At 66.7% G+C, this 26,206-nt stretch overlaps 2 protein-coding genes across 3 annotated transcripts; both read left to right on the forward strand.

The window, feature by feature from the left end:
- Positions 1-342: 342 nt before the first annotated feature.
- On the forward strand, positions 343-3,464 carry CDC6 (cell division cycle 6). Its single transcript, XM_008505769.2, has 11 exons — positions 343-550; positions 854-1,063; positions 1,146-1,345; positions 1,498-1,661; positions 1,771-1,877; positions 2,032-2,171; positions 2,252-2,352; positions 2,476-2,540; positions 2,680-2,879; positions 2,981-3,121; positions 3,219-3,464. Exons 1-11 carry the CDS (start codon positions 346-348, stop codon positions 3,306-3,308), a joined length of 1,623 nt encoding a protein of 540 aa, XP_008503991.1. The 5' UTR covers positions 343-345; the 3' UTR covers positions 3,309-3,464.
- Positions 3,465-6,018: 2,554 nt separating this feature from the next.
- Positions 6,019-25,907, forward strand: RARA (retinoic acid receptor alpha). 2 transcript variants are annotated; one of them, XM_030466004.1, is made up of 9 exons: positions 6,019-6,118; positions 12,706-12,992; positions 22,599-22,747; positions 22,846-22,987; positions 23,748-23,908; positions 23,989-24,165; positions 24,255-24,459; positions 24,692-24,850; positions 25,173-25,906. In XM_030466004.1, the coding sequence occupies exons 2-9, from the start codon at positions 12,815-12,817 to the stop codon at positions 25,382-25,384; spliced, it is 1,383 nt and encodes a 460-aa protein (XP_030321864.1). In that variant the 5' UTR covers positions 6,019-6,118; positions 12,706-12,814; the 3' UTR covers positions 25,385-25,906. The 2 variants fall into 2 exon arrangements, with proteins under 2 accessions (XP_030321864.1, XP_030321865.1); XM_030466005.1 differs by lacking the exons at positions 6,019-6,118; positions 12,706-12,992 and adding an exon at positions 17,911-18,099 and having other exon boundaries at positions 25,173-25,907.
- Positions 25,908-26,206: the final 299 nt, after the last annotated feature.

Below are 26,206 nucleotides of genomic sequence, written 5' to 3' on the forward strand. Positions count from 1 at the left end.
AGGATGCTTAGCGCCAGCTCCGTCACTTCCCTAGAGGCCCCGCGCGCCCTCACCGATTGGCTGCGCGGCGGCGGCCCCTCCTCCCGCAGCTGCGCTTGGCGCGAGGCCCTGCGATTGGCGGCGGCGGCGGGCGGTGCAGCCAATCAGGAGGAGGAGGCGGGGCCGGCTCGCGCTGGTGGCGGGAAGCGCAGATTGGGGAGGGAGTTGCCGCGAAAAGGTCGGAACCGGGGGGAGGGATGGAGGGACACGGGGGGAATGCGGGACACGGGGGGCACAGGGCTGTGCTGCGGGGGTCTGGGGTCCCCCGTACTGACCGGTGTCCCCCTCTCTCCGCAGACCCCCACCATGGCCAGCAACAGCCCGCAGCACCAGCCCACCATCGGCTTCCCCCGCAGGAGGAGCGCCCGCCGCCTCGCCGCTCCCCCGGCCAAGACCGACGCCGATCTCACTGCTCTGCGCCCTTCACCCGACCTTAGAGCCCCTGAGCCCGCCCCGGGGACTCCCTCAGCCCGCACCAAAGCGCTGCCCCTGAGTCCCCGCAAGCGGCTGGGTGAGTTCCGCCCCACGCTGCTCTGTTCGCGGGAAAAGTGTGTGTGTGTGTGGGGGATCATCCCCTTCCCGAAAGCTGCTGTGGGGGTGGGGCAGGCGGATGACCCTGGCTCTGTCCCTAACCCTACACTGCTACTGCTCCCCCTCGGTTTGGGAAGAAAAAGCTGGGAGGGCATGAAGCGTGATTCCACCCCCCCTAGGGAGAGTGTCGCCATGTTATCGCCCCTTGCTCCTGCCCAGGAGCACCAGGGTGTCACCAGGGTGTCCCCACATCATCAGCTGCACTGACCCATCCCTTCCCCAGGTGATGACAACCTCTGCAATGTCCCCTGTGCCCTACCCTGCTCCCCGGCCAAGCGCAGCAAAGAGAACCAGGGGCGCCGCTTACTCTTTGGGGACCCCCCGGCCTCCCCTGAGAAACCCAGCAGCCCGGGGCCATCCCCACGGCGGGGGGGACAGGAGACCCCCCGCAATTCGGGGCAGCGTGCCCGGACCCAGCTCTTCAGGCAGGAAGGTGAGTGTGGCTGGGGAGGGGAATAGGGATGGGGTCCCAGTGGTGTTTCAGCCCCCCTGAGCCCTCTCCCTCCCTGGTGCAGGTACCTGCTACCAGCAGGTGAAGCGGGTGCTGCATGCAGCTGTGCCTGACCGACTCCATGCCCGGGAGAAGGAGATGGGAATCATCCGGCAGTTCCTGAGGGAACACATCTGCGGCCGCCGGCCCGGCAGCCTCTACGTTTCCGGAGCCCCTGGGACAGGGAAAACAGCCTGTCTGAGCCGTGTCCTGCTCGACTGCAAGGTGTGCCATAGGCTGCAAGTCAGGATGGGTGTCTGTTTAGGGGGTGCTGGTGGAGCAGGGAAATGGGGTTGGGGGAGCACAGTCCTGCTGCAGCACCGGTTGTGTGGACAGGGAGCAGTCTGAGGCTGGTGTAACACTCCCATTCCTGGCAGGATGAACTCGCCAGGAGCAAAACCATCGTCCTGAACTGCATGTCACTGAGCAGCCCCCAAGGGATCTTCCCTGCCGTGGGGCAGCAGCTGGGCCTGCCCGTGGCCACCGGCCGGGAGGGTCTGCGCAAGCTGGAGGCGAAGCTGACAGCCCAAGGGCCCATGGTGTGAGTTCCCTGTCTGGGGGGCATGGTGTGGCCCTTCCCCCTAACTCTTCTCAGGGTGCTGTGAAGGGGCTGAGGGCAGAGCAGGGACTGACCCATGTTCTCTTCACAGCCTCCTGGTGCTGGATGAGCTGGACCAGCTGGAGAGCAAGGGGCAGGACGTGCTCTATACCCTCTTTGGATGGCCTCAGCTGCCCGGCTCCAGGCTTGTCCTCGTGGGTGAGTGTGTGGCAGCGTGGCACTGCCCACCCCAGTGACCCTCTCCGTTTCCATTTTGGCTGAGGAGGCTGAGAAGGGGTTTACCTTTGCACCCACTCTCTCCACCCTCGGGCACAGCCTCTTTCTCCCTCTCCTCACCCCTCTGTGCCCCCAGGCTTGGCCAACGCTCTGGACCTGACAGACCGCACCCTGTCTCGGCTCGGCGCCCGCCCGACCGGCAGCCCCCGCCTGCTGCACTTCACGCCATACACCCGGGAGCAGCTCACTGCCATCCTGCAGGAGCGTCTGGGGCAGGTGGGGACACGGGGGGGGACGTGCTGGTGGGGCTCTGCCTGTGTGGATGGCAGTGCTGAGGTTGCACGGTGCCTTGGCAGGTGGGTGGTGACCCTGTCCTGGACGCTGCCGCACTCCAGTTCTGTGCCCGCAAGGTCTCCGCTGTCTCTGGTGATGCTCGCAAAGCTCTGGACGTCTGCAGGTCAGTGCCTGCCCCCAAACGCAGTGGTGCTGGGGCTGGTGTGGACCCCGTGAGTCCCTACATGCCTCCCCCCAGGTGGGAGAGTGGCTGCTCTGCGCAGTGCTCAGAGCTCTCTCCCCCCAGACGTGCTGTGGAGCTGGTGGAGCTGGAGGTGCGGAGCCAGACCCTGCTCAAACCACTGCCCAAGGGTGAGGAGCTGCTGCTGGAGCCTAAACCCCCATGGGGTGGCACCGGGTTGTCCAGGGTCCCTTTCTGGAGCACCCCCTTCTGTTGTCCCCCTCTCCTGCTTCCCTTTCTCGGTCCTCTGCAGCCCTGTCTGTCTCACAGGTGAATCCCCAGTGTCCCCTGTTCCCAGACGTGTGGGGCTCCTGCATGTCTCCCGTGTCATCTCAGAGGTGTTTGGGGACCGGCTGGCAGCAGGGGGCCAGGGGTCCCGGGACACCTTCCCCCTGCAGCAGAAGGTGCTGCTCTGCTCCCTGCTCCTTCTTGCCCGGCACCGGCATGCCCGGGAGGTGACACTGGGGAAGGTGAGTGGCCATGGGACCCTCTTAGGGCTGGAATTGGGGGTGTCCCTGGGGTCTCTCATGGGTGCAGTGCTGTGGTGTAACCCCTACCCTCCTGTTCCCAGCTCCACGACACTTATAGCCAGGTCTGCCGGCGGCAGCAGCTCCCTGCTGTGGACCAAGCAGAGTGTCTGTCCCTTGTCACCCTCCTGGAGTCCCGTGGTGTTCTCGAGCTGAAGAAAGCCAAGGAGGCCCGGCTGGCCAAGGTACTGCGGGGTCCAGCACTGTAGTGGGGCAGGGTCTGGGACCAGGGTGGTGTTTGGTGGTGTGGGGCTGAGGCCTCCCCTCTCCTCTCTCCCCCAGGTCTCCCTGAAGATGGAGGAGGCAGCAGTGGAGCACGCGCTGCAGGACGTGGTGCTGGTGGGCAGCATCCTGGCCCAGGGGCTGCATTAACCCCCTGGCATCCCCCTCCCTCCCCACAGTCTCTTGGGGCAGACTCTGCTTGCAGTGTGATTTTGATGGTGTCTGGGTGGTTTGGCCAGGCTGTGGTAGGAGGAGGGAAATGACTTCTGTAGGGCTTTGCTGCTGTTTGTTGTGTCCCTCTCTGGGTGCCTCAGTCTGGGGCAGTTTTATTAACATTAATATTATTATTATTATATTATTTTAGTGTGGCAGAAGGCTGGCACCCATCCCAGCTCCTTTGCAGCAGCAGCTGTGGACAGTGGGTGCTCTCAGAGCCCAGCATTGCTCCTGGCTTCTCCAGAGCCTTCTGGGGCCACCCCAAGCCCCCATCTGTGGAAAGGGAGGGTCCGAGGGTCCTGGTGCTAGCAGAGGGGGTGCCTGGGATGTTTGGCTCTGAGCTGTGCCCAGCCATAGGCAGGGAGGGGACACGGACACACACAGCAGGGCCCCTGTTATCTCCTGCCATTAATAAAGTTCTGTTTCAGCTCTGGCTCCTGCCTCTGCCCCCTGTCCCCTGGGAGGTGGGGAGGGGCTGCGACTCACACCTTCAGCCATCTTACCCCATCCCCTGGGACCTCCAGAAGGGACCTTGGCCTTGCTCCGTGTCACCACCCCATGGGGCTGAGCAGGAACTGGCCATGGGCAGAGCTGGGATGGGCATGGGCTGTCTGGGGGTCCCCTGGCCCCCAAAGCCACAGCAGCTGCGTCCTGCCCTGTGCCAGCCCAACAGCACAGAGCCATCGTGGTACCTGGTGACAGTGGCTGGAAGGAAGCAGCTGGGGATGTGTGTGACCGTGGTGACACAGGTGGGCACCTCAGTGGCCCTGCTCCCCCCCGTGTCACCCCATTCCCAGCCTCCCTGTGGGTGAGATGGCAGCCGGGGGGGGGGGGCAGCCCCACAGCGTGATGGGCATCAGAGGGTCCCCAGCCCCATCCGTGTCCCCAGGCTGCATAGGTGGGGATGGGGACACAGCTCCTCTGCTACCCCCGCCCCTCGGGGTGCCCACAGCCCCACCAGCCCCGCTCAATGCCGCAGTGGATGAAAAATCAATGGCGCAGACGGATCCCGCCGCACGGGTGCCGGAGCTCCCACCGGAGCCATCCATCACCACATGGCCAGCGCTGGCAGCACCACGGCGGGACCACCGTGGCTGGAGGACAACTCTGCTGGCCCTGGGACACCCCAGGACACCCTGAAACACCCCAGGGCACCTCTAGATCCCCAGGCGTGTCACCACACCTGGGGCAGCTGCAGCCTGGGGAAGCCATGGGGTCAGTGTGGCCATGTCCCCCCCTTTGTCAGACGTGTGCCCATGTCCCTTTGCTGTGGCACACGCGTGGGGCTGGGCAGTGCCTGGCCACGCTGCTGGCGGCCTCCGGGCTGTGTGTCCAGCTGTGCGGCCGCCTGCCCGTACGTGGCAGGGGCCCGGTGTCCCCACGGTGGTGTCCCCGGCCGTCTCCCTGTCCTCCCTTGCACTCTCCTTACATAAGCGGCCACGTGTCGGGCACGGCCACCGCCGCGCCGTCACTGCCGGCACCCAGATTCCATCTGACAGCCCCGTTACGCTCGGCCGCGCTTCTGCCGGGGAACCGGGGCCGGGGCTGTGGGGCAGGACCCCACGCGACCCTGCTGCACCCACACCGGGCCCCACAGGAGGCTGACGGCTGTGGGGCCTCGACGGGATGGGGACATCGGGGATGCTGCCCTGCCCCTTTCGCACCCTGGTTCTCCGCTGACTCCACGGGGCCCTGTGGATGGGTGGGATCGATCCAGCAGCGGGTTTTGCCCCCATGGTGGGGTAGTGAAGGGTCCTTGGTGCCCGCTGGCCACCCCGGTGGGCCACGGAGGGGGCGGTGGGTTGTCCGCCCCGCACATCTGGGAGTGATTTGGCACATTCCTCTGGGCTGAGCACACGCCGGCGGCTGGGCCTCGCCGCCACGGTGTGCTGGGGAAGGCCCCAGCGGCCATGGGTGTTCATGAAGTGAACTACCGAGAGAAACTGAGGCACGGGAGCCTTATAACAATCACCCGTGGTACAGGGTGGGACGAACACACACACACAGCAGGACCCTAAATGGGTGCACGCTGAGCACACCCGAACTCCTCACACGCGTATAGCAGAGCGATGGGGTACAATATCTCTACGTGGGGGGGTAGACACGACTGTGCTGCTTTAATAGGACTGAGGGACACCGAAATGGAGGGGGGGGGTTGAGATTGTGGTTGCGCGGTCCCTTTAAGAGCCCCCCCCTCCCAACGCCCCCTCCCACCCCCCCCTCCGCACTCCCTTCCGCCTTCTGGGGACTTCAAAGGGTTCCAATGTCGCGCCGGCCACGCCCACGACACGCCCCGCCAGCCAATGGGGCGCCGCCTCCGCGGCGCCCCATTGGCTGGCGGGGCGTGTCGTGGGCGTGGCCGCATGGAGGGGCGTGGCTTCCTCCCCCGTTCTCCCCCCCCCCCCGCCCTCCGCCGCCGCCGCCGCCCCGCCCGGCCCAGCCCCGGGTAAAGTTTCCCCGCGAGCACATGACTCGCAATGGCCGCGGCCGCCGCTCGTTAAGCCCCCCCCGGTTCGCTCTTTCCTTCACCCGTTAAGCCGGGTCGGTTTTTCCGCCCTTCCCCTTCCCAACCCCCCCCCTCCTGCCCTCCTTCCTCATCTTCTTTCCCCGTGGTCTCCGACGTTTCCCCCCCCCCCCCCCCCCCCCCCAAACCCCCCCCGCCACTGCTCGCCGCCGCCATGCAGCCGCCCCCGGGAGCTTCCCGGTGCTAAGGATTTGGGTGTGAAGTCGCCGCCGTGATCAAGGTAATGAGCGAGCCCCCGGTGCTGCGGGAACGGGAGCGCATTCCCGGGGTGGTGGTGGTGGGGGAGTTGCGCCGCTGTGTGTGGGGGTAGAGGCACCGGAGGAGGGTCCTACCGGGGATGTGGGGGGTCGCGGTGTCCCCGCCCCGGGAGGGGCTGCTGGAGCTCCTGCCCCAGGAGGGGGTGGCTCTGGGGGGGCGGGAGGGAAGTCCCAGGGCGGTAATGCGGGGGCAATCTCTTCCCCCCTCTTCGGCAAGCAGCGCTGGGGATCCCCCGCCGGTAACGGGGGATCCCCCTCGCTTCGTCTCGGTGGTGGGGGCACTTGCTTGGCCCAGGCTACCGTGAGCCCCCAGGAGCGGGGGACCTTGTTCTGGATCGCGGCTTTAGAAGTGTCGGGTCCCTACTTTGCACCCCCCCCCCCCCCCCCAGTTACCAGTACCGGCTGCCTGGGTGCTCCTGATCCCCCCGCCCCGGTAAGGACAACGCGTTTGGACTGCGATCCCCTGCACCGAAAGGGGGGGGGAAATCACCACTGAGGGTGATACCCCTCCGGGATCCCCGTCCTCCCTCCTCCCATCCCATCCGATGGTGGCGTAGAGGGGGGGGGGGGAGAAACGGGACCGCTTCCCCTTTTCGGGGTGCGGGGGGGGAACGCCACCGAGGCGGGGGTCCGAGAACGGCGTCTGCTCCGTTTCCTGGCCGGCGGGCGGAGGAAGCCATCGCTCTCCGTGGATGACAGGGCCCGGGGCGGGGGGGACCGGGGAGGGGGGTGGGCGACGGGCTCAGCCGCTGCCAGGGGGCCGTGAGGGCTCGGTTCCCTCTCAGCGGCAGCTGCGGTGAGGGGGGGGGGAGCTGCCCCGCCGGGGGTTCCCAGCGTGTGTGTGTGTGTGGGGGGACGGACTCCCCCGGGTCTGGGCAGCAGAGCAGTGAGGTGGTCTGTGGTGAGGAGGGGTCGGGGTAGAGCCCCTTCCCAGCTCCCTGGAGATTGTGTGTTCCTCTAGATCCGTGCCTCTGACCTTTAACCTTCGTTGGGTGGCAGGGAGGAGGGTCCCTCAGCTTTGGTGAAGGGTGACCCCACTGTGGGGGGGGTGACTTGTCCCACTGTCCCTGGTGTGTGTGTGTGGGTCTGGTGGCTTTGGGTGTGACACTCCGTGCTGGGATTAGCGGGTGAGGGCTCGGTGGCTTAGCGGCCCTGCGGCCATCGCTCCCGGGCCATATGTCACCCGTGGGCCCTGGCGCCCTGCCCTTGGGGGTGACCTTGCTGTGGTGCGGGGTTATGGGTGGCCCCCTGGCTGCTTGTGCCAGGGATGCCAGTGAGTACCCAGCCCCTTCATCCACTGCTCGATGTCCCTCTGGGTGATGACACAGCTGCCACCAATGTCCCCTCCAGGTGACACAGCTGCCATCACCCGTGGGCACAGGGAGGAGGGCAGGGCCCACTGCCCCATCCCGCACTGCCCAGTGCCCACGACTGCCACGTCCCAGCAGCCAGGATGCCCAACTTATCCTGGCTGTCCTTGCATGCCCGCCGTGTCCCTGTGCTGGCAGCAGCGTCGCGGTCGCCGAGCCTGGTGCTGCCGCCTGCCCTGCGGCGCTGGGATTCACCAGCTCCACCGCTCTGGCTATTTATAACCGGGAGGCTCTGGCGTGTCGACGTGCCACACTGGGCTGAGCGTGTCCTCGGCCACGGCTCTGCACCGATGCCATTGCTGCCTTGATGGGTGGCAGGGCTCTGGGGTCCCCTGACCCTTTTTGGGGTGTTCCTGCAGCAAATCAAGGGGGGGCCCTTCAGCTGTGGGGCCCTTGTGGTGTGTGCTCAGGGACCCTCAGCACCCGCTGTCACGCTGTGCCGTGGGGCACCCCCGTACTGCAGGGCCCCCCGTGGCAGTGCCATCTCTTCGGGGGGAAGGGCTGCAGTGCCGACAGGCACGGGGGGGCCCCGCGATCATATCTGCGGTGACACATGTGCTGATTACGGAAAATGGGTTAATCTCCCTGCGGCTGGAGGCAGCTTAGCGGGGGGCGGCTCGTGGCAGGGCCCGACGAGGGGCCTCGTGCGCCCGTCCTGGCCTCCGCCATCCCCAGTTGAGCCACAGCTGCCAGGCGGTGACGGGACAGGGGACATAGCAGTGCCACTCATCTGCCCCCCCCATCCCACAGCCAGCACGGTGGGTTGTGGTGCCAGGACACCCACCCTTCCCCCCAGTCCCCCAGGTATGGCATGTCCCTGGCCTGATCCTGGTCCCTGGGATCCTGGGGGGCACAGTGCCACCAAATCCCAATGTCCGGAGATGCCACCTCGTCCACCCACGCTGGCCACGGGCGTTGTGTCCCGAGCGGCCCCGTGCACGGCCGGCGGCACAGCCAGCTGCACTTGTCTGCCGGCTGTCGCCGAGCCAGAAAGGGCTGTCTGGGGCCGCTGTTCCCGGCACGCCATTCCCAGGGCGCCGGCTGCCGCATCCAGGGCTAAAAACAACCGGGAGCTGCTGCTGCTTCGAGTGGCTGCCGGGCTTCAATTCCCGGGAGCCCTGCAGGGAACCAGGACGGGGCACCCCCGGTACTGGGACATCCCCTGCGGGGCTGCGGGACCTACCAGTCCCTGGGCTCATCCTGAGGGTCAGGGCTGCACCGTGGGGTGGGCCTGGGGGTGTCTCCGCCGTGTGGGTGGGGGTCCCCAGGGTGCTGTCAGGCTGTGCCGCGGTGTGTGGGGCAGAGGCCTGGCACAGTTACGGCATGCTGGTGGTGGCACAGCCGTGGCGGTGGCGGGGGCCGTGGTGGGGGCTGTGGCACCTGTTCCCCCAGAAGAATGGTGTGGCTGGCGGCGGGTGCAGGAGGTGTAACCGGAGCAGCGCGTTCCCGGTGTAACCGGAGCTTGCCCGGCCACGACAGGTGGAATTTCAGTTTGTGGCTCCCACCCGGCAGTGGGATGTGGGGGTGTCAGACAAGGACCCGTGCTGCAGGACAGGCGGCTGCTCCCTGGGGTCCTTGCGTGTCCCCACAGAGTGTGAAAGGCAGCATGGACACTGTCCCCACCAGCCTGTGCCATGTGTCCAGCCCTGTGTCACTGCTGGTGGAAGTTGGGACCACCGGACATGTGTGTCACAGGGTGCCAGGGTGTGGGGACACTGGCACTGCCTGGGGGACCAGCAGTGGGGCTGACCTGGGTGTACTGGTGTCCCTTGGGAGAGTTGGGCAGGTCCTGGGATCTGCACTGGCCCCAGCACCCCAGGCCCCCTTGGAGGGGGCTGTGGGCAGCCTGGCTCTGGCACATGCTGCCTGTGCCAAGCGTGTGCCGCCGGCCCTGGCGCTGCTGCCGGGCTGGGCCATGATTCACGCCTGCCCGGGGACGTGAGAAACGTGACGGTGACTCAGGGCCGAGGTTGGCGGGGATACGGGGAGGGGGTCCTGGCCGGGGGGCACTGCACACCTCCTGTGCTGTGCTGGCCAGTACGGGGGGAGCCGGGGGGGTGCTGCTGGCGATGGCGACAGCCGGGCTCTTGGCCTCGCGTGTGAGGTTGCCCCGGGCTGGGTGCTGACAGCAGCGAGAAAACCACAGGCTGTGACCGCACAGCCGCTCCGCGGGCTTCCTGCCCTGCCCGGCAGCGCAGCGGGGGCCCCCCCCTGCCACCCCCGCTCGGGGGGCACAGAACCCCCTCCCTCTGGCCCTGGCACCAGGGCTGCCCTGTGACCTGGCCCAGTGAGGGCACGGGACATGGGCAGCAGCCACCCCTGGCAGATTTGAGGAGCAGAGGGGATTGGAAGGGGCTGGGATGGTGGCTCTGGGGTGACAGCAGTGCCAAGGCGAAGGGCTGAGGTGGCAGAGAGAGGGTTGGCAGTCTCTTGGGTGGCAGGGAGCGGGGTGGCAGAGAGTGGGGTGGCAGTCTCTGGGGTGGCAAGGGGATGTGGCAGCAAGGCCAGGGCTGAACTGAAACCTCTCCACCCGGGAATCGAGAGCAGCAAGAGGAAGCTGCGGCCGGAGTGTGGTGCCCGCAGGCATGACAGGAAGGGCTCGGTTGCTGCCCGCCACCCCTCCAAGCACCCAGGAGCAGCCCTGGCCTTGCTTGTCCCCACGGTGGTGGGGGGGGGACAGGGCGGTGCCCCCGCTCACCTCGTGTCGCATCCGGGTGCTGGCACTGCCAGTGCCGTGTGCCCCGGCAGGAAGCGTGTCTGTGTTTGGGGTGTGACATGGGCACTGGGGTTGCTGCCTGCACCAGGGGGTCAGAGAGCCTGTTGGGTGGGGTGCGGGGTGCCTGGACCCCTTGGCAGGCTGGTCTAGGGGTGGCCACTGCAAGGGGGGGTGTCACAGTGCCACTGTCCCAGTGCTGCCATCCGGTACAACCCCTGCTGCACTGTGGTCAGCCATGCCAGGACAGGGGAGCAGGATGTGGCCCTGCCTGAGGTGTAAGCAGAGAATTCAGCCCAGGTGGGGGCTGTGTTTGAAGAAGGTGTCTCCTGTGGGGGCTGTGGCAGTGCTGCCTGACCTATTTGGGTGCGGGGGGGGGTTCCATGCCCCAGTTTGGGGTCACGGTTGCCTTGGGCAGCCACGGTCTGCCCGGCTGCACTGCTGCCTGCCCTGGGAATGGCTCTGGTCTGCGCATCCGTGTGTCCATCCACTCCCGGGGGCCACCCTCGGCCTGGGCGGGAGGTTCCTCATGGCTGGGATTTGGCCCCAGGCCGCATGGCCCTGTTTTCCGCGGGGCTGGAACGAGATGCCGGATTCCAGGAAGCTTCGGGCCCCGTCCAGCTCCTGCTGGAGACTAGAGGAAAAGGCGTTGGAGAAGGCAAAGGTGGGCCCCCACCAAGGGGCGGCATGGCCCGCAGCCCCACGCTGCTGGTCTGGGATGCTCCAGGAGCAGGACTCCCATTTGGAACACCCAGGACCCAACAGTTGGGAAGCAGCCAGCACAGGGGCCCATGGGGGCTCCTTTGGGCTGCAACTCCTTGTCCTGAGGGAGACCCATGGGAATGGGGTTGTCTGGGACCCCCAGACCCTCCTGATCCCTCCTGGCTGTGGCTGGTTGGTTGGGAAGGGGCTGGGAGGCTGGCAGCTGCCCACTGTGGGTGCCCAGTGGCCAGGCTGGTGGTGCTGGCCTTGCTGGGTCCCAGGCTGGTGGTGTGCCGGGGGGCCAAGAGCGGGTTGAGTAATTGGGCCCCGGTGTGGCTGGCGTTGTGCCCAGTGAGCACTTGGCATCGGCAAACATAAACAGTTCTTCCCGCGCCTCCCTCCCCTCTGCTCCCCCCGGCCAGCACAATTCGGGGGCCATGGCCCAACTGGGGGGGCCACAGGCAGACCCCCCCACTGGGGGGGCAGCAGCACCACGCAGGGACCCCATGGTCTGTCCTTGGGGCTGAGTTGCAGCTACCGGTGGGCACCAGTGTCCGGTGGTGCCCGTGGGAACCCTGCACTCACTGCAGCCCCGGGCTGGGCGCCCTGTGCCAGGGGGTATATGCCCCCCACCCCAGCCATTGCTGGGTGCCCATCCCGGGGGGCAGCTGCACCGTCGGTCACCCCATAGGTGCCCAAGGAGGGCGGCATGGTGGGGTGCAGCACCGGGGCTCTGTGTGCTGGTGTTTGCTGGGAGGATGGGGGTCCTGCCTCCGATGGGTGCACCCAGCTGGGTGCTGGGGGGGCGGGCAGGGCCGTGCCTATCCCGGCCCCTCCCCAGCGCCTCGCCGGGCGGCCCAGCCTTGTTCCTCTGGATCCTTTTCCGCCTCCGCGGGGCTGGGAGCCAGCACTCTCGGCAAATAAACAGCCCCCGCCGGGCCCCGCGCCAGCGCTTAAATAAACAGCCAGCCCGGGATTGTGAAAGCCCCGCGCCCCCCTTCCCACTGCCGCCCCCCCGGCCTGGCCCGGCCTGCGGGGTCCGTGTCCCGCTGGGTTGGGGTGGGAGCTGCCGGCCCGGCACACGGCGCGGCACATGGCACGGGGCGAGGGCTGCGTCCCGACGGGCAGAGCTCAGCCCTGCGGCGGGGGCCCGGGCTGAGCCTCCCCCTCCCCGGCTCAGCTGCTGGGGGTGAGACCCCTCCCGCCCCGCGGCTGAGCCCCCTCGCACTCGGTGCAGGCGTGGGGAGGAGTGGCCGTGGAGGAGCCAGCGGGGACGTGTGGCCGTGACAGCAGAGAGCCGCGCTGGAGCGGAGCCACTGTCCTCAGGGGACCTCGGTGTGCCTGTCCCCACCCCCCAGCTGCCTCACAGCCCCCCAGGAGGAGGCAACAGGGGCTGCTCCTCACGACCCTCCCTCTGTGCCCCTGCTGCCAGGCCAGGCCTGGGGGGGACAGAATTGGGGCTGTCACACGGCCCCTGGCCCGTGGGAGTGGCCCGTGGGGCCGCAGTGTCCCCATGCCATCTCCTGCCCCCTTGCCTGCTAAGCTGGGATTAGCGCCCTGCGCCTGCCGGTCCCCGCCGTCCCGGTGTCATTAATCTGGGGATCGTCATTAATCTCACAGGGAGCGCTGGACCCGGCCCGCTGCGCCCTCCTGGGGCTGGGAGGGGATGTGGATCCTGGGGTGGGGGAAACTGAGGCACGGAGTGTGGGTGGGGGCTGGGCGTCACAGCCCCTCTGCTAACCCCCTCTCTCTGCTCGCCCCACAGCGGTGCAGCATCCAGCGAGGACAGCAGCGGGGCTCCCGCAGGCCCCATGCTCTGCTCAGCCCCCGTGCCCCACGCCTGAGAGCCCCCTCCTGCACTGGAGACCCCCGCCATGGCCAGCAACAGCAGCTCCTGCCCAACGCCTGGAGGGGGGCACCTCAATGGCTATCCCGTGCCCCCCTACGCCTTCTTCTTCCCCCACATGCTGGGAGGACTTTCACCACCCAGCACCCTGGCTGGCATCCAGCACCAACTGCCTGTCAGTGGATACAGCACCCCCTCACCTGCCAGTGAGTACTGTGGCCCTATGGAGGGTGGATGGGACCCCTGGTATTGGGGTGAGGGTTATGGGGACCCCTCTATGCCAGGGTTTGCCCCCAGCATGGTATGGGGATGCTGAGCCCAGGCTGCTGCTCTGGCACTGCTCTATAACCTAAACCAAGACAGTGGCACTGATAAAGGAGGGTGGTGTGTAGCTCCTCCTGGCCACTGCATCACCTACTTGTGGCATGGTATGTTGGGGGGCACTGACTCTGTGCTGATGGGAGGTGAGCACCAAGCACTTCCTCCCAGGTGTCCCCGTTAGCGGTGCTGCTGGGGAAACTGAGGCACGAAGCTGGCAGTGGCACCCAAGGTGTAGATTAATTGCTGCTGTGTGGCCACCTTCGATAATGGGGTGTTTGTACCTGGCCTGTTAATGGCCTAGCTGGCTCTGGTTGGGGCCCAGTGGCTGTCACCCTCCCCGGCACCCACCTTGGCCGGGCTGGGGGCTGATGTCACGCCATGTCCCCACGGTGGCTCTTTGTTCAGCGGGGGCCGCCATGGGGGAGGTGATGAAGGCAAATCATCGCACTCATCGCGTCTGCTCCTGATTCAATTTCCCCCTGACAGCCTCGTCCATCACGGCCCCGGCCATCACCGCCCCGCCATGCCGGCAGCTGGGAGCTGCGGGAGGTGGGCTCTGGGCCGGGGTCTTCCTCACACCCTCAACCTGGCATTGCGGCATGCCTGCTTCCCCACCATCTTCTTCCCATCCCTGGCACCGCTGCGGATGGGCACCCATACCCGTTCCTGTGCCGTGCCTCCATGGGTGCCCCGCGGCACCCGCCGTCGGGGAGGCCCCTGTGTGTTGGGGTGTGTCGGGCCCCCCCCCTCGGCCCGTCCCTGGCCCCGGGGGATGGTGCAGGCCCGGGCAGGGCCGGCCGCGGGCGCTGTCCCCCGCCGGAGCCGCCCCGGCGGCGGTGGGACCCAGTGGGACCAGTTCAGCGACTGGGTGGCGGCGGGTGGGGCCTCTCCCCCGCGCTGGCTCTGAGGCCGTTCCCGCCGCACAGCCTTGTGGGAACAGGCTAGGAATGGGGGGGCAACTGTGTCCCCCCCCTGCTCTGACACTGGGGACAGGGCTGGAGGGTGTCCTGGGGCTGATGGCAGTCAAATGGACTGTGCCTCAGTTTCCCCTTGTCCATCCGAGGGGATGGTGGGGGTGAGGGCACTGTGTCAGCTCCGTTCCCCACCCCCCCACCCTGTAGCACCGTTCAATCTGCGGGGGTGTGTGTTGGTGTGCCCCCTCTGTCCGTGTCCCTGCTGGGGGGGTGCTGCAGAGGGTCTTGGTGCAGCCACAGAGTCTTGGTGCACACATGTCTGGCCCCGCCGCTGTCCCGCCCTTTCCAGATGTGCTGCAGCTGTGCAGCCCCGGGGCCCATCCAGCTGTGCCCTCCTGAGGGTGGGGATGTCCCTCCTCTCGGGGTTCGTCCTGTTGGGGTGGTGGGTGCCAGGATGGAGATCTGGTGGGCTTGGGGGGGGAGGAGGGTGTGGGTGAGCTGCTGGGGCTGGATCCAGCCCCCCAGGGTGCTCTGTGTTTCGCTCCCGCTGCAGGGGAAGGGGATTGGCCATATCCCATGCATGGTGCTGGGGCTGCCCCGGGTGGGAGAGAGCCCTTGGTACCCCCCAGCCCCAGGCGGGTGTCCCTGGGTGACCTGGGAGCCACTGGCCCAGCTGGGGCACTCATGCTGTGGGGTATCTCCAGGCTCGCAGCTGTGTCTGGACACGCATGTGATCACATGGCGGGTGTGCATGTGTGTGTGTGTGTGTGTGTGTGTGTGCAAGTCCCATGCAAGGGGGTGTGTACATGCATGGAGCTGGCAGTGGTGTGTGCACGCAGCTGTTGGGGTACAGTGGTGTGTGCACGCATGCAGTAGGCGTGTGCAGGGATGTGTGGCTGGTGGGGGGTGCTCAGTGCTGCTCTGCCTGTCCCCATGCCCACACACGTCTGTGCACCCCACATGCAATGCGAGGCCACCCGTGTCCGTGTGGTGGGTGTGCACACACATATTGGTGTGTGTGGGGGTGCCAGGGCCATGCCTGTGCCCTCATCCCTTCCCCAGGGGTTTTGTGGGGGCCTCTTGCCCTTGGTCCCCTCGCCCAGCACTGGCCCTTGGAGGGTCTTGGGGGGAGTTGTGAGGGGATCGTGGGGCTACAGCCTCCCATCCTCCCCCACTCCCTGCCCTGGTTCCCAGGCTGTGCGAAGCGGGACCCCGGAGCGGCCCCCTCCCCCTGCAGCCGGGCCCCCCCGGCCCTGCTCTAGGCTGCCGGGACGGGGGGCCCAGTCCCGGGCCCGGGTTGTCACCCTACCCGCTGGCTCCGATTTCCTCCGCGCCGCAGCCGCTCTCCCGCAGCGCCCCGTAATTAATTAATTTTTAAAAATTAATGAGCAAAACGTGCTCCCTGCAGGCCAGGGGCCACGGGTGGGGGCGGAGGGGGCCGGTATATGTGTGTGTGTCTGTGTGTGTGTGTGTGTTGGTCTGCTGAGGGCAGAGGGTTGGGGAGCCCCTGCGGGGTGCGGTGCTGGGGACCCCTCCCCGGCCCCCCATCCCCGCCCGGGGAAGATTGATGAGGGTGGGCTGGGCGCTGGGCCCCCGCGCCTGGGAAAGCCCATTACGGCGGAGGTTTTCTATCACTGTCACGGGGGGCCGGGGGGGCCGCCTGCGCCGGCCGGGAATTCGCCGCGCTCAAAAGCCGCTGAAGGGGATAAATGGGGTCTTTTGAAGTGGGCGGGCGGGAGGGGGGCTGCGGGGCCCCGAGGTGCAGGCGTGGGGATGGGGGGAAGGGGCCGGGGCTGGGCACCCCGTACCCCGGTGCTGGGCCGGATGGGTTTGCCTGGGCATTCCGGGGGGTCCCTGCCCCATGGCCCGTGGTCTGCTGATCCTGTGACCCCCCACTCCTGAAGCTGCCATTCTGGGGAGATCAGGGTCCCCTCTGGGATTCCCGTGGCTTTGGCTCCATCATCCTCCTGGAGACATCTTGTGTTCCCCGGAGCATCGGGGCCGCGAGGAAGGGGGGGCAGGGGGTGCTGACAAAGGTGGGGAGGGAATGTGCGTTCTGGGGTCTCCAGGCTGCTGGTGAAAGCGGTGGGGTCGCCCCGTGCCCCGCGGGGTGCTCTCCCTGCCCGGTTCGTCTTGCCGCTCCCTTTAAGGCTTTGAGGGGGGGTGGGGGGTGTTGTTTAATCTCCGTTTCTTCCCGGTGCCGCCGGCGCGGGACGGGCAGGGCACAGCCCTGACAGGGCCACCGGCCCGCGTCCCCTCCGTCCCCTCCGTCGCAGCCACATTCTTTCCAGCGCTGGTAAATGAGTCAAAGCAGACATTTGTCATGTTCGCTGCAGGAAGTTGGAGGAGCGCTGGGCTTTTGTTCAGAAACCTGCTGGCTAAGCAAAGCCTTTGACTTTCTATTATTATTTAAACAGGCGCTGCTGATCTGCGCCGCGCACACAGGGACACACATGGACACACGGACACACACACACACACACACACAAACACGCACACGCCTCACGGCGGTTTTCTTATCCTGTTTCGGTTTTCTTCCCTTTCCTCCCCCTCTCTTTGAGGGGCGGGGGGGGAAAGGGTTGGAAATAAAAGCGGGAGGACCCCAGCTGCTCACTTTGGGGCTGGAGTAGAGGATGGGGGGCTGCTGGTGTGTGTGTGTGTGTGTGTGTGTGTGTGCGCATGCTGCTGTGTGTTTGTGTCTCTGTGTGCACACTGTCATGTGCACACATGCATGCACACACGTTTCTCCTTGTTGCGTGTGGCCGTGTAGGGCTGGTGTGTGCAGTGACACCCGCATCTTCCCACCCGTGTCCAGCTGTGCACACACATGTGCTCCTCCTTGCCTGCAGCAGGGCCTGGATGAGGGTTAGGGTGCTTGGGTGGCACCAGATTTGTGGTGTCACCTCCTGTGGTGACATGTGTGTACGGGCAGGGGAGAGCATGCAGCGCTTTGCCCCACATGGGCCCCGCACAAATGTGTGTGTGTGTAGTGGGGGTGTGAACACACACAGATGCAGTGGGGGTGTACTGTATGGACGTGTATGTACATGCTCAGCTACTTCTGTGCTCCATGAGGCCATGGTGCTACACATATGTTCGTGTGTGCAGAAGGAATGCACACGCGTGTTCGCGTACACACACCCACTCAGCCCCCCCGCAGCAGTGCTGCTGGAGCACACATGGGCCTCTCTGCGGTGGGAAGGCAAACAAGCACATTACCCCCTCCTGCAGTGGGAACATGCATGCACACACATGGACACACGCATGCACACGCATGCACACATGCGTGCACCCGCACCCCCGGGGGGGCGGCCGGGGGTCAGGGCGAGGTGAGCCCTTCCCCACCGGGTTCACCCGCAGTTCACCCGCATCCCATTAGGCAAATGAACCCCGGACAGCCCCCGGCCCTCTGTGGCCACCCCCGGCCCCAGGCAGCCCCCGACCCCTCCATGTCCCCCAGCCCCGGTCCCGGGCAGCCCCCGGCCCACTCCCGCGTGTCACCGGCCCCGCGTGTCCGAGTTTCCCTGCGCGTCCGTGTCCGGTGCCGCCGTCCCGGGGCGGGGAGGAAGAGGAGGAGGAGGCGAGGGAGGACGGGGGCGGCCCCGCGGCGCGGAGCGGGTTAAGGCTGTGGGGAGGCGGCTGGTGTCGGGAGGGACCGGGGCTGCCGGAGCCGCAGAGCCGGCGGGGCTGCGCCTTCCTCTCCTCCTCCTCCTCCTCCGCCGCCGCCGCCGCCTGCCCGGGCGCGGAACGGAGCGGCGGGGCCCCGCTCCCCGGCTTAGCGGCGGGGGGGCCATGGCATCGCGGCGCGGGGCGCCCCGGGGACCCGGTTGCCGGGGAGGGGGGCTCTGACCGCCCCGGGGCCGCCCCCCGCCGCCCCACCGGACCGGGGGAGCTGCTCCCCCCCCCCCGAGGCCCCAGGCCATGTACGAGGGTGCGGCGGTGGCGGGGCTGCCCCCCGGCCCCTTCCTCCGGATGGATTTCTACGGGCCGGGCCGGGGCTGCCTGCTGCCGGAGCGGGCCCCCCCTGCGCCCCGCGGGGCCCCCCGCCGCCCCCCGCCCTGGAGCAGCTCCGGCCGCTGTAGGTACCTGCGTCCCGGGAGGAGCCGGGCCCCCCACTCACCGGTGCTGGAGCCCGGCCCGGGGGGAGGGGGGAGGAAGAACGGCCTCGAAACCCAGCGTGGGGGGGTTGGGGAGGGCTGCGGGGCTGGGTGCTGGGTGCGGAGATGGATGCGGGGATGGGTGCTTGGGGCTTGGCCACAAGGGCGGGGGCGCTGAGCGGGGTGCTGGGTGCCGATCTCGGGGCGGGTGCTGGGCTCTGCCCCCCCCGGCCCAGCGCCCTCCCCGCCGGCTCCATCGCCGGCCCCAGCTCTGCGCAGTTGCCGCCATGAACAACCCTTGTCCTATTTCGGAGGCTGAGCCCGGCCAGGCGGGGGCTGGGACCCCCCCTTCTCCCCTTCGCACCCCCTTCCCGCGAGCAGGGGCCACGGCAGCTCCAGCTCCGCCGGGAATTTCGCTCCCTTCTGATAAGGACTCCGGCAAAATCCAATTAACAGCCGAGCCGCTGCGCCTGCTGCTGCTGCGCGGGTGGAGGGAGGGCGACAGCCTGGGGCCCCCGCCGGGCATCGGGGTGACCCCCCTGGGATGCGGGGTCCCTGTTGCTAGGGGAGGGGATGCAGCCAGTTCCACTCCTGCTGGTGCCCTGTGTCCCGGGAGTGTCACAGCCCGTATCCCCAGTGGGTCCCCGCCATCCCTGGGGACGTTCTCTGTGTGGGCAGGGACACGGGGCGAGTGGTCACCTCGTGCTGGGGTGGGCAGCAGGCAGGGGAAGCAGGCAGGGGAAGCAGGCAGGGGTACAGGCAGCACACCCCAATCCTGGGCCGACCTGGGAGACACGGGTTCCTGTTGTGCTTTGTGCCAGCTGTGAAGGTGGTGCGGGCCTGGGAATCCCACAACCCCCACCAGGAGCAGCCGGTCAGGCTGGCCTGGCACCTGGGTGCTGGCAGTGGCAGTAATGGCCCTGGGAATGCCCTGCGGGTGCTGTGGGGCTGTCACCTCAATACGGGCTGCAGGGTGCTCCCGTTGGGTGCAGCAGGGCCCTCCTGTTGGGTGCAGCGGGGCCAGGGGGCTGCCAGGCCTCTCTCCCTGCTGTCGATTCACCCTTCCTGCAATGGTGCCTGGTGTGGTGCCCGTGGCCGGCTCTGTGGTGGGGGGGTTGTGGCCATGGCCCCCCAGGTCTTGATCCCCCCATTGTCTCAGGGCCGCTCGACCTGCTGGCATCGAGTGCGGCGCGAGGGGCCTTTGTCTGCAGCTGGGGATGGTGGGGGGCTGGCCAGGAGCTTTGGAACCCTGCAGCAGGCAGAGAGCCTGGCAGGGACTGTGTTCTAGGCTCTAGTGACATTCCCTGAGTGCAGGGTCACCCTCACATCCAGCTGTCTGGGGTGGGGTAATGGGGCCATCTTTCCTCCTCTGTGTCCCCGGGAGAAGGGGCCACCAGACCAGAGCCCCCTCCTCACAGGCCACAGCCAGGCAGGCAGCTCTGGGGGGGGGTGCTTGGAGCCCCTGCCCATGCCAGGGCACCTCTGGGCTTTGGTCACAGTGACCGTGACCCGGCAGGCGTGTGGGCGGCTGGTGCTGGCGGGACTCCCTGGCAGGGTGCCCTGTTCCCTGCGTCACATTGAGGTGCCGTGTCTCCCCATCCCAGGGGGGTGCCAAGCCCACAGCATGGCTCAGTGGTGTCAGAGGCAGCCTTGTCGTGCCTCAGTTTCCCCAGAGACAGCTGTGGCTGTGGCTGGGCTGGCCCCACGGAGCTGGCTGCTGGCCCAGTGCCGGCGCTGCCCTGCCTGGCGGGACACCGTCTCGCTGGCACAGGGGCCACAGCCGCTCCTCGGGGCATGGCGAGCCTGCCCGCCGCTGCAGCGGGGCCTGGGCATGCCACAGCGGGGGAAACTGAGGCACCAGGTGGTTCCCAAGGGCAGGAGAAGAGTTTGCAGGAGCCTACTGAGGGCTTCCTGTGGCAGTGTGTGATCACAGGGGATTCTGTGGGGGTGCTGTGGGGCTCTCAGGCAGTACATGGTGTTGGGTTGTGTGCGGTCATCACCCCACTGGGGCACAGGGTGGCCCCACAGATGGTTGAGTTGGTGTGGTGGGGACCTCAAGCCCCAGAGCTGGCAGGGGGGAACGACCTGCAAGGGGGGATGCCTCGTGGGGACCATGGCCCGGGGTACCTCACAGCTTGGGGCTCCTGGGACCCTTCTACCCTCCCCTCCCTCACTCTGCAGAGGTTGAGGGACCCTCATGTACAGGAAGTCCCTGCGTGGGTCCCCACCCTCCCGCAGGCGTCCCGGACCTGCAGCCCCCAGCCGGGCTTTGCTCTCCATCCTCCTCCTCCTTGGTCCTGTCCCAGCTCTGGCCATGTTAGAGGGGTGTGGGAGCAGTCTGGGTCCTCCCGCGGGCCCTGGCACGCAGAGTGGCTCCGCGGGCGCTTTCCCATGCCGGGGCGGGGGTGCCGGGTGTGGAGGTGCCCAGGGGTCCCCCGGGGCGGGCGGGAAGCGGGGCCGCGGGCGGGGGCGGTGCGTTCGCCAGGGGATGCCGGCGGAGCCGCAGCATCTGGTCTGCAGCTGGACTGCGCTTCCCCCGGGCGGGGGGCCGGGGCCGGGGCCCCTCCTGCTCCCGGAGACTGGGCTGGGGGAGGGGACGTCCCCGCTGTCCCCAGGCAGCCCCTGAGCAAGGGAGGCTTGCACCCATCCTGCACGCCCCCAGCACCTTTGGGTGCTGCTCTGTGCCCACCGTTGACCTGCAGGGGCACGAGGGGCTCCTGGGGAGGGGTCCGGGCAGGGGACTGTGTCCGTGCCCCTGTCCCTTCCACGGTGGCACAGCTGTCCCTTGTGCCGGTGGCTGCCGTGGCAGGGGATTCCCGCGGCACTGGCACAGCCCTGCCTGGGGACCGTGCGGGGGGGGGGAGCTGGGTCCCCTCCCCCCTCTGTACCCAGCACATCAAAATCCTGTCAGATTTGCATTTTGCGAGTGCAGCTCTCCACGAGGAAGTTCTTAAATTATATAAAAGAGGCGATAAATTATAGACGACGTTCGCTCAGTCACTTTAATGGCTCCTCTCCCTCGAGTGGCAGCGGTGATTTATTCAGTGCCGCCCGGGAAGCTCTGCCCGGCACGATCGCCTCCGCATGCCCTGATCCCACCCGGGAACCGCATCCCACCCACATGCCCGTGTCCCACCCTGCATGCCCATACCCCACCCCACCCACCCGGATCCCACCCGCACACCCACATCCCACCCTGCACGCCTCTATCCCACCCCCACGCTCTCCTCCACCCACTGCACACCGTGTCCCACCCCTGCACGCTCGTTTGTCCCTGTTCTGCTGAGGACAAGCATCATAGGTGGGTTTGTCCCCCCCTCTCTGGCCCCATCTGCAGTGGTGACCTTTGGCGGGTGGCCTGTGGCATGGCCAGGCTGTGGACCCCCCAACCCTCATCTGTCACCTCCCCAAACTCTGCTCACCCCCCGTGGGACCCCTCCTCAGCTCAGCTCCAGGGTGGGTGCCCCTGGCCAGGGTCTGTCCTACAGCACCCCTAACCCCAGGGGGAAGTGTGGGGGGGTAGAACCCTTTCTGGAGCCCTTTTTGGGGTGCAGGGGCCAGCAAGGCGGGAGGGGGGCCGGGCTGGGCCTTTAATATCCTGTTTGACTGGTTCGCTTGGCTCTGCTGCAGAAAAACATTCGCAAACATCCCGGAGGAGCTGGGGAGCATTTAACCCCTGCCTGGCTGCACCCCGTGCCAGGGTACCAGCACCCCAGCTGCCCTCTGCCCCTCCACCCCCTGGGGCTGTGATGGGTTGGTTGGATGGTGGTGGTCCTGACACCTCCTGAGCCGTTCTGGAGGACAGTGGGAGACAGGGGTGGGGTCCTGGTGGTCAGGAGGCAGCTGAGACATCCCACAGGATTTTGGGGTGCAGGAGGAGGGGGAAGGCCTGTCCCAGAAGGCTTTAGGGTGCAGGGAGCTCTGTCTCCATCTCCCAGGCTGGCAAGGCCAGGGGCTGCCTGTCTCAGGGATGTCTTTGCTGTCCCCTTCCAATGGCCCTGGGATGCTGGCTTGGTGCCACTGTACTTGTCCCCTCCTGGGGGTGTGCAGCGGGTGACCCCCCAGGCTGTGCACACATGTGTGAGGGAGTGTGCAGCACCCAGCCCCTCTCTGCACTGGGACTGCACCACTCTGGCCCCGCAGACACCATCAGCACCCATGTGGGGGGCTCCTGGGACCCCGGCTCTGGGCTTGTCTTTTTTTTTTTTTTTTTTTTTTTTTCCGTTCTTTTTTGTCTCTGCCTGAATTCCACATCATCTCCATGGCCTGGAAATGTCAAGTTGCATCTTCCCAGCTCGTGTCCTCTCCCCGCCAGCCTCGTGTGACCTGGCCCTGTGGCCATGCATGGCTGGGGTGGGCAGTGCAGGGGGGGGTGTGAGGGACCACCTGGACCCGGGATCAGCCCTGGCACTTTCAGGGGTGGGGGGTCCCAGCCGTGCCTGGGGTCTCTGTGTCCTAAGTGTTGCCACCTTCCCCACAGCCGTGGAAACGCAGAGCACCAGCTCGGAGGAGATCGTGCCCAGCCCCCCGTCACCCCCACCCCTGCCCCGCATCTACAAGCCCTGCTTCGTCTGCCAGGACAAGTCCTCTGGGTACCACTACGGAGTCAGCGCCTGCGAGGGCTGCAAGGTGAGAGCTGCCAGTGTCGGGGGCACCGGCTCTGCGGGGCCCCACAAGTCCCCAGGGTCCCCGGGCTTGGGTCTGACCGGGGTGCACGGGGTCCCCAGGGCTTCTTCCGCCGCAGCATCCAGAAGAACATGGTGTACACGTGCCACCGGGACAAGAACTGCATCATCAACAAGGTGACACGCAACCGGTGCCAGTACTGCCGCCTCCAGAAGTGCTTTGAAGTCGGCATGTCCAAGGAGTGTGAGTGGGGATGGGGACAGGGATGGGGACACTGTGCCGGGGTGCAGCGGGGGTGGAGGGGTCTGGATGCATTGGGCCATCCCAGCAGCCCCCTCTATGTGCCCAGCGAGGCCCTGGGGGGCTGGGAGGGCCCCCTGGGTTTGTGTCACAGCCCGGCTGTTGCCTGGGCAATGGGTGATTGATGATGTCAGAGATAAATGACGGTGATGGGGCCTCACAGCTCTGCATGCCAGTTGTCATGGTGCCCGGCAGTACCCCCCAGGCGCGGCGGGGACCGGGGTTGGTGACTGGGGGCAGTGGCTGCTGGGGTGCAGCTGCCTCCCTGAGCCCTGCCCCATCTGCCTGCCCCATGATGCCTGTGGTCCCCCCAGGGCAGGGGGCTGGCAGCTGCCGGGGGGTTGTGGGCACTGCTAGGGGGGTTCAGCATCCCAGGGGCTGCAGCTCGCCCATTCCCTTGGGGATATCCTGGCCCTACTGGCCCACAGCAGCTGAGCCCTGTGGGGTGGGGGCTGGCGCTGCCCCCCCTCCCCAGTGCTGTGTCTCAGCTGCCATTTTCTCTCCCAGGTGTGTTACTTCTGTGTCAGCTTTGCACTGTGTCAGCTGAGCACTGCCCCCATGGCCAGTGGTGTGCACCCCACACCCCCCCTGGCTGTGGTATCACCCCTCATTGCTTCCTAATGACTTTGGGGCTTATTTAGCAGAAAGCTGCATGGGCTGGTGGCAGCACCATGGGTTGACACTGACCCTCATGTCCCCACAGCCGTCCGCAATGACCGGAACAAGAAGAAGAAGGATGTGCCCAAGCCGGAGTGCTCGGAGAGCTACATCATCACACCGGAGGTGGAGGAGCTCATCGAGAAGGTGCGCAAAGCCCACCAGGAGACCTTCCCTGCCCTCTGCCAGCTCGGCAAATACACTACGGTGAGTGCCAAGGGGGTCAGGGAGGGCCTGGGGAACACAGAAACCATCCTTTGCGCCCTCATCCCCGCTTCCCGCTGCAGAACAACAGCTCGGAGCAGCGGGTCTCCCTGGACATTGACCTGTGGGACAAGTTCAGTGAGCTGTCCACCAAATGCATCATCAAGACGGTGGAGTTTGCCAAGCAGCTCCCCGGCTTCACCACGCTCACCATCGCCGACCAGATCACCCTCCTCAAAGCCGCCTGCCTCGACATCCTGGTGAGAGCAGGGACGGGGACAGGGATGGGGACAGGGTGGGGGACACCAGGCTGAGTCCCCTTCCCCCCCCCCCACCTCGCCCTCCCCAGATCCTGCGGATCTGCACGCGCTACACGCCGGAGCAGGACACCATGACCTTCTCGGATGGGCTGACACTGAACCGCACGCAGATGCACAACGCGGGGTTCGGGCCCCTCACAGACTTGGTCTTCGCCTTCGCCAATCAGCTGCTGCCGCTGGAGATGGACGATGCTGAGACGGGGCTGCTCAGTGCCATCTGCCTCATCTGTGGAGGTGGGTGCTGGGGGACCCTGCCCTGTGCCCCAGGAGACCCCCGGTGCCTGTTGGCTGACCAAGAAGTCCCCCCGTGGTGCCCATTGCTGTTGCAGAGCCAGCCCAGTGTCCCCTGTGGGGCCCAGTACGTGAAGCTGGGAGTACTGCAGTACATATCCACGCTTAAAGGGGGACAACAGGATGTGTGCTGCCCCCTCCCCCCCCCTTAACCACTGTCTCCCCCCTACCCCAGACCGCCAGGACCTCGAGCAGCCCGACAGAGTGGACAAGCTACAGGAGCCTCTGCTGGAGGCGTTGAAGATCTATGTGAGGAAGAGGAGGCCCAACAAGCCACACATGTTCCCCAAGATGCTCATGAAGATCACGGATCTCCGCAGCATCAGTGCCAAGGGTGAGACTCTATGTACCAGGGTGGAATCGGCATCCTCGGGGGGGGGTCCAGGTCACACAGCATCCTCCAGAGGGAATGAGGGAGGGAGGACACCCACAGCCCCCATCCTCCAGGGATTCTGGGGATGTAGCTATGTGTCTCTTGTCCTTGGAACCCAGGATGAGCAGAGCCATGGTTTCTGGTTTGGGGGTGTTGGTTTGGAGGTGCTAGTTTGGAGGTTCTGGTTTGGGGGTGCCAGTTTGGAGGTGCCAGTTTGGGGGTGCTGGTTTTGGAGTGCTGGTTTGGGGATCTGGCAGTGCCCTGACCCTGACCCATCCTGCAGGTGCTGAGCGGGTGATCACACTGAAGATGGAGATCCCGGGATCGATGCCGCCCCTCATCCAGGAGATGCTGGAGAACTCGGAGGGCATGGACACACTTGGGGGGCAGCCGGGCGGCCCCCGGGCGGGCAGCCTTGGTCCCCCCCCGGGCAGCTGCAGCCCCAGCCTTTCCCCCAGCTCCAACCGCAGCAGCCCGGCCACGCACTCACCGTGACCTGCGCCCGGCGCGCACCAGGACAGAGCCCGGCACGCCGGCAAACAGGGGGAGGACCCTTTGCCTCGGCCCTGGCTGCAGCCCCCTCTGGGGTAGACTCTCAGCAGCCCCCCTGCTGGCACAGCCCTGGGACCCCCCCCTGCTGGAGCGGACCCCACAGGGAGCCCCACAGCCCCCGGCCCCTGCAGCCCCGGGCGAAGCGCGTTGGTTGAGTCACATTTCAGGGGCGTGGGGACCCTTGGCCGCGTCCCCGGGGACACCCCGGCCCCACCAGCACCAGCACACACGGGATTGCGACCACCGAGCCCCCCCACCCCAGCCCCATCCCGGCTGTCCAGCGGGGAGGACCCAGCCAGACCCCGCACGCTGAGGAAGCAGAGTCATTTAAGAGAGAGAAGAAAGCAAAGTATATATATATAAATATCTATAAATATCTATAAATACGTTTTAAAACCTTTGTAAAAGTTTGGAGGGGTTTTTAGGCCTGTGCAGGTGGAGGGGGCACAGTGGGCGCTGCCGGGGCAGGGGTGGGTGGGTGGGGGGAAACACACAATTTATTATTATTAAATTTTTTTTTGTTGTTGTTGTTGAGATTTTAGTGGTTTTAGAGTCAGGGGGCGCCGGGCGGGCCCTGCCCCAGCCCCCCCAGGCAGGGTGGGGGCTGCGGGGGCGTACGGCGGTGCCAGCCCCAGCCTCGTGGGGAGCAGGGCCCGGCTCTGCCGGCATGGGGAGGATGGGGGGGTAAGGGAGGGGGGGCTGGCTCCAGAATAAAGTTTATTTATTCTAGTGCTTGGCTCATTCTTACTGTGGGGGCACTGGGGT

The sequence above is a fragment of the Calypte anna genome, chromosome 27 (assembly GCF_003957555.1).
Source record: "Calypte anna isolate BGI_N300 chromosome 27, bCalAnn1_v1.p, whole genome shotgun sequence".
Lineage (NCBI taxonomy): Eukaryota > Metazoa > Chordata > Aves > Apodiformes > Trochilidae > Calypte > Calypte anna.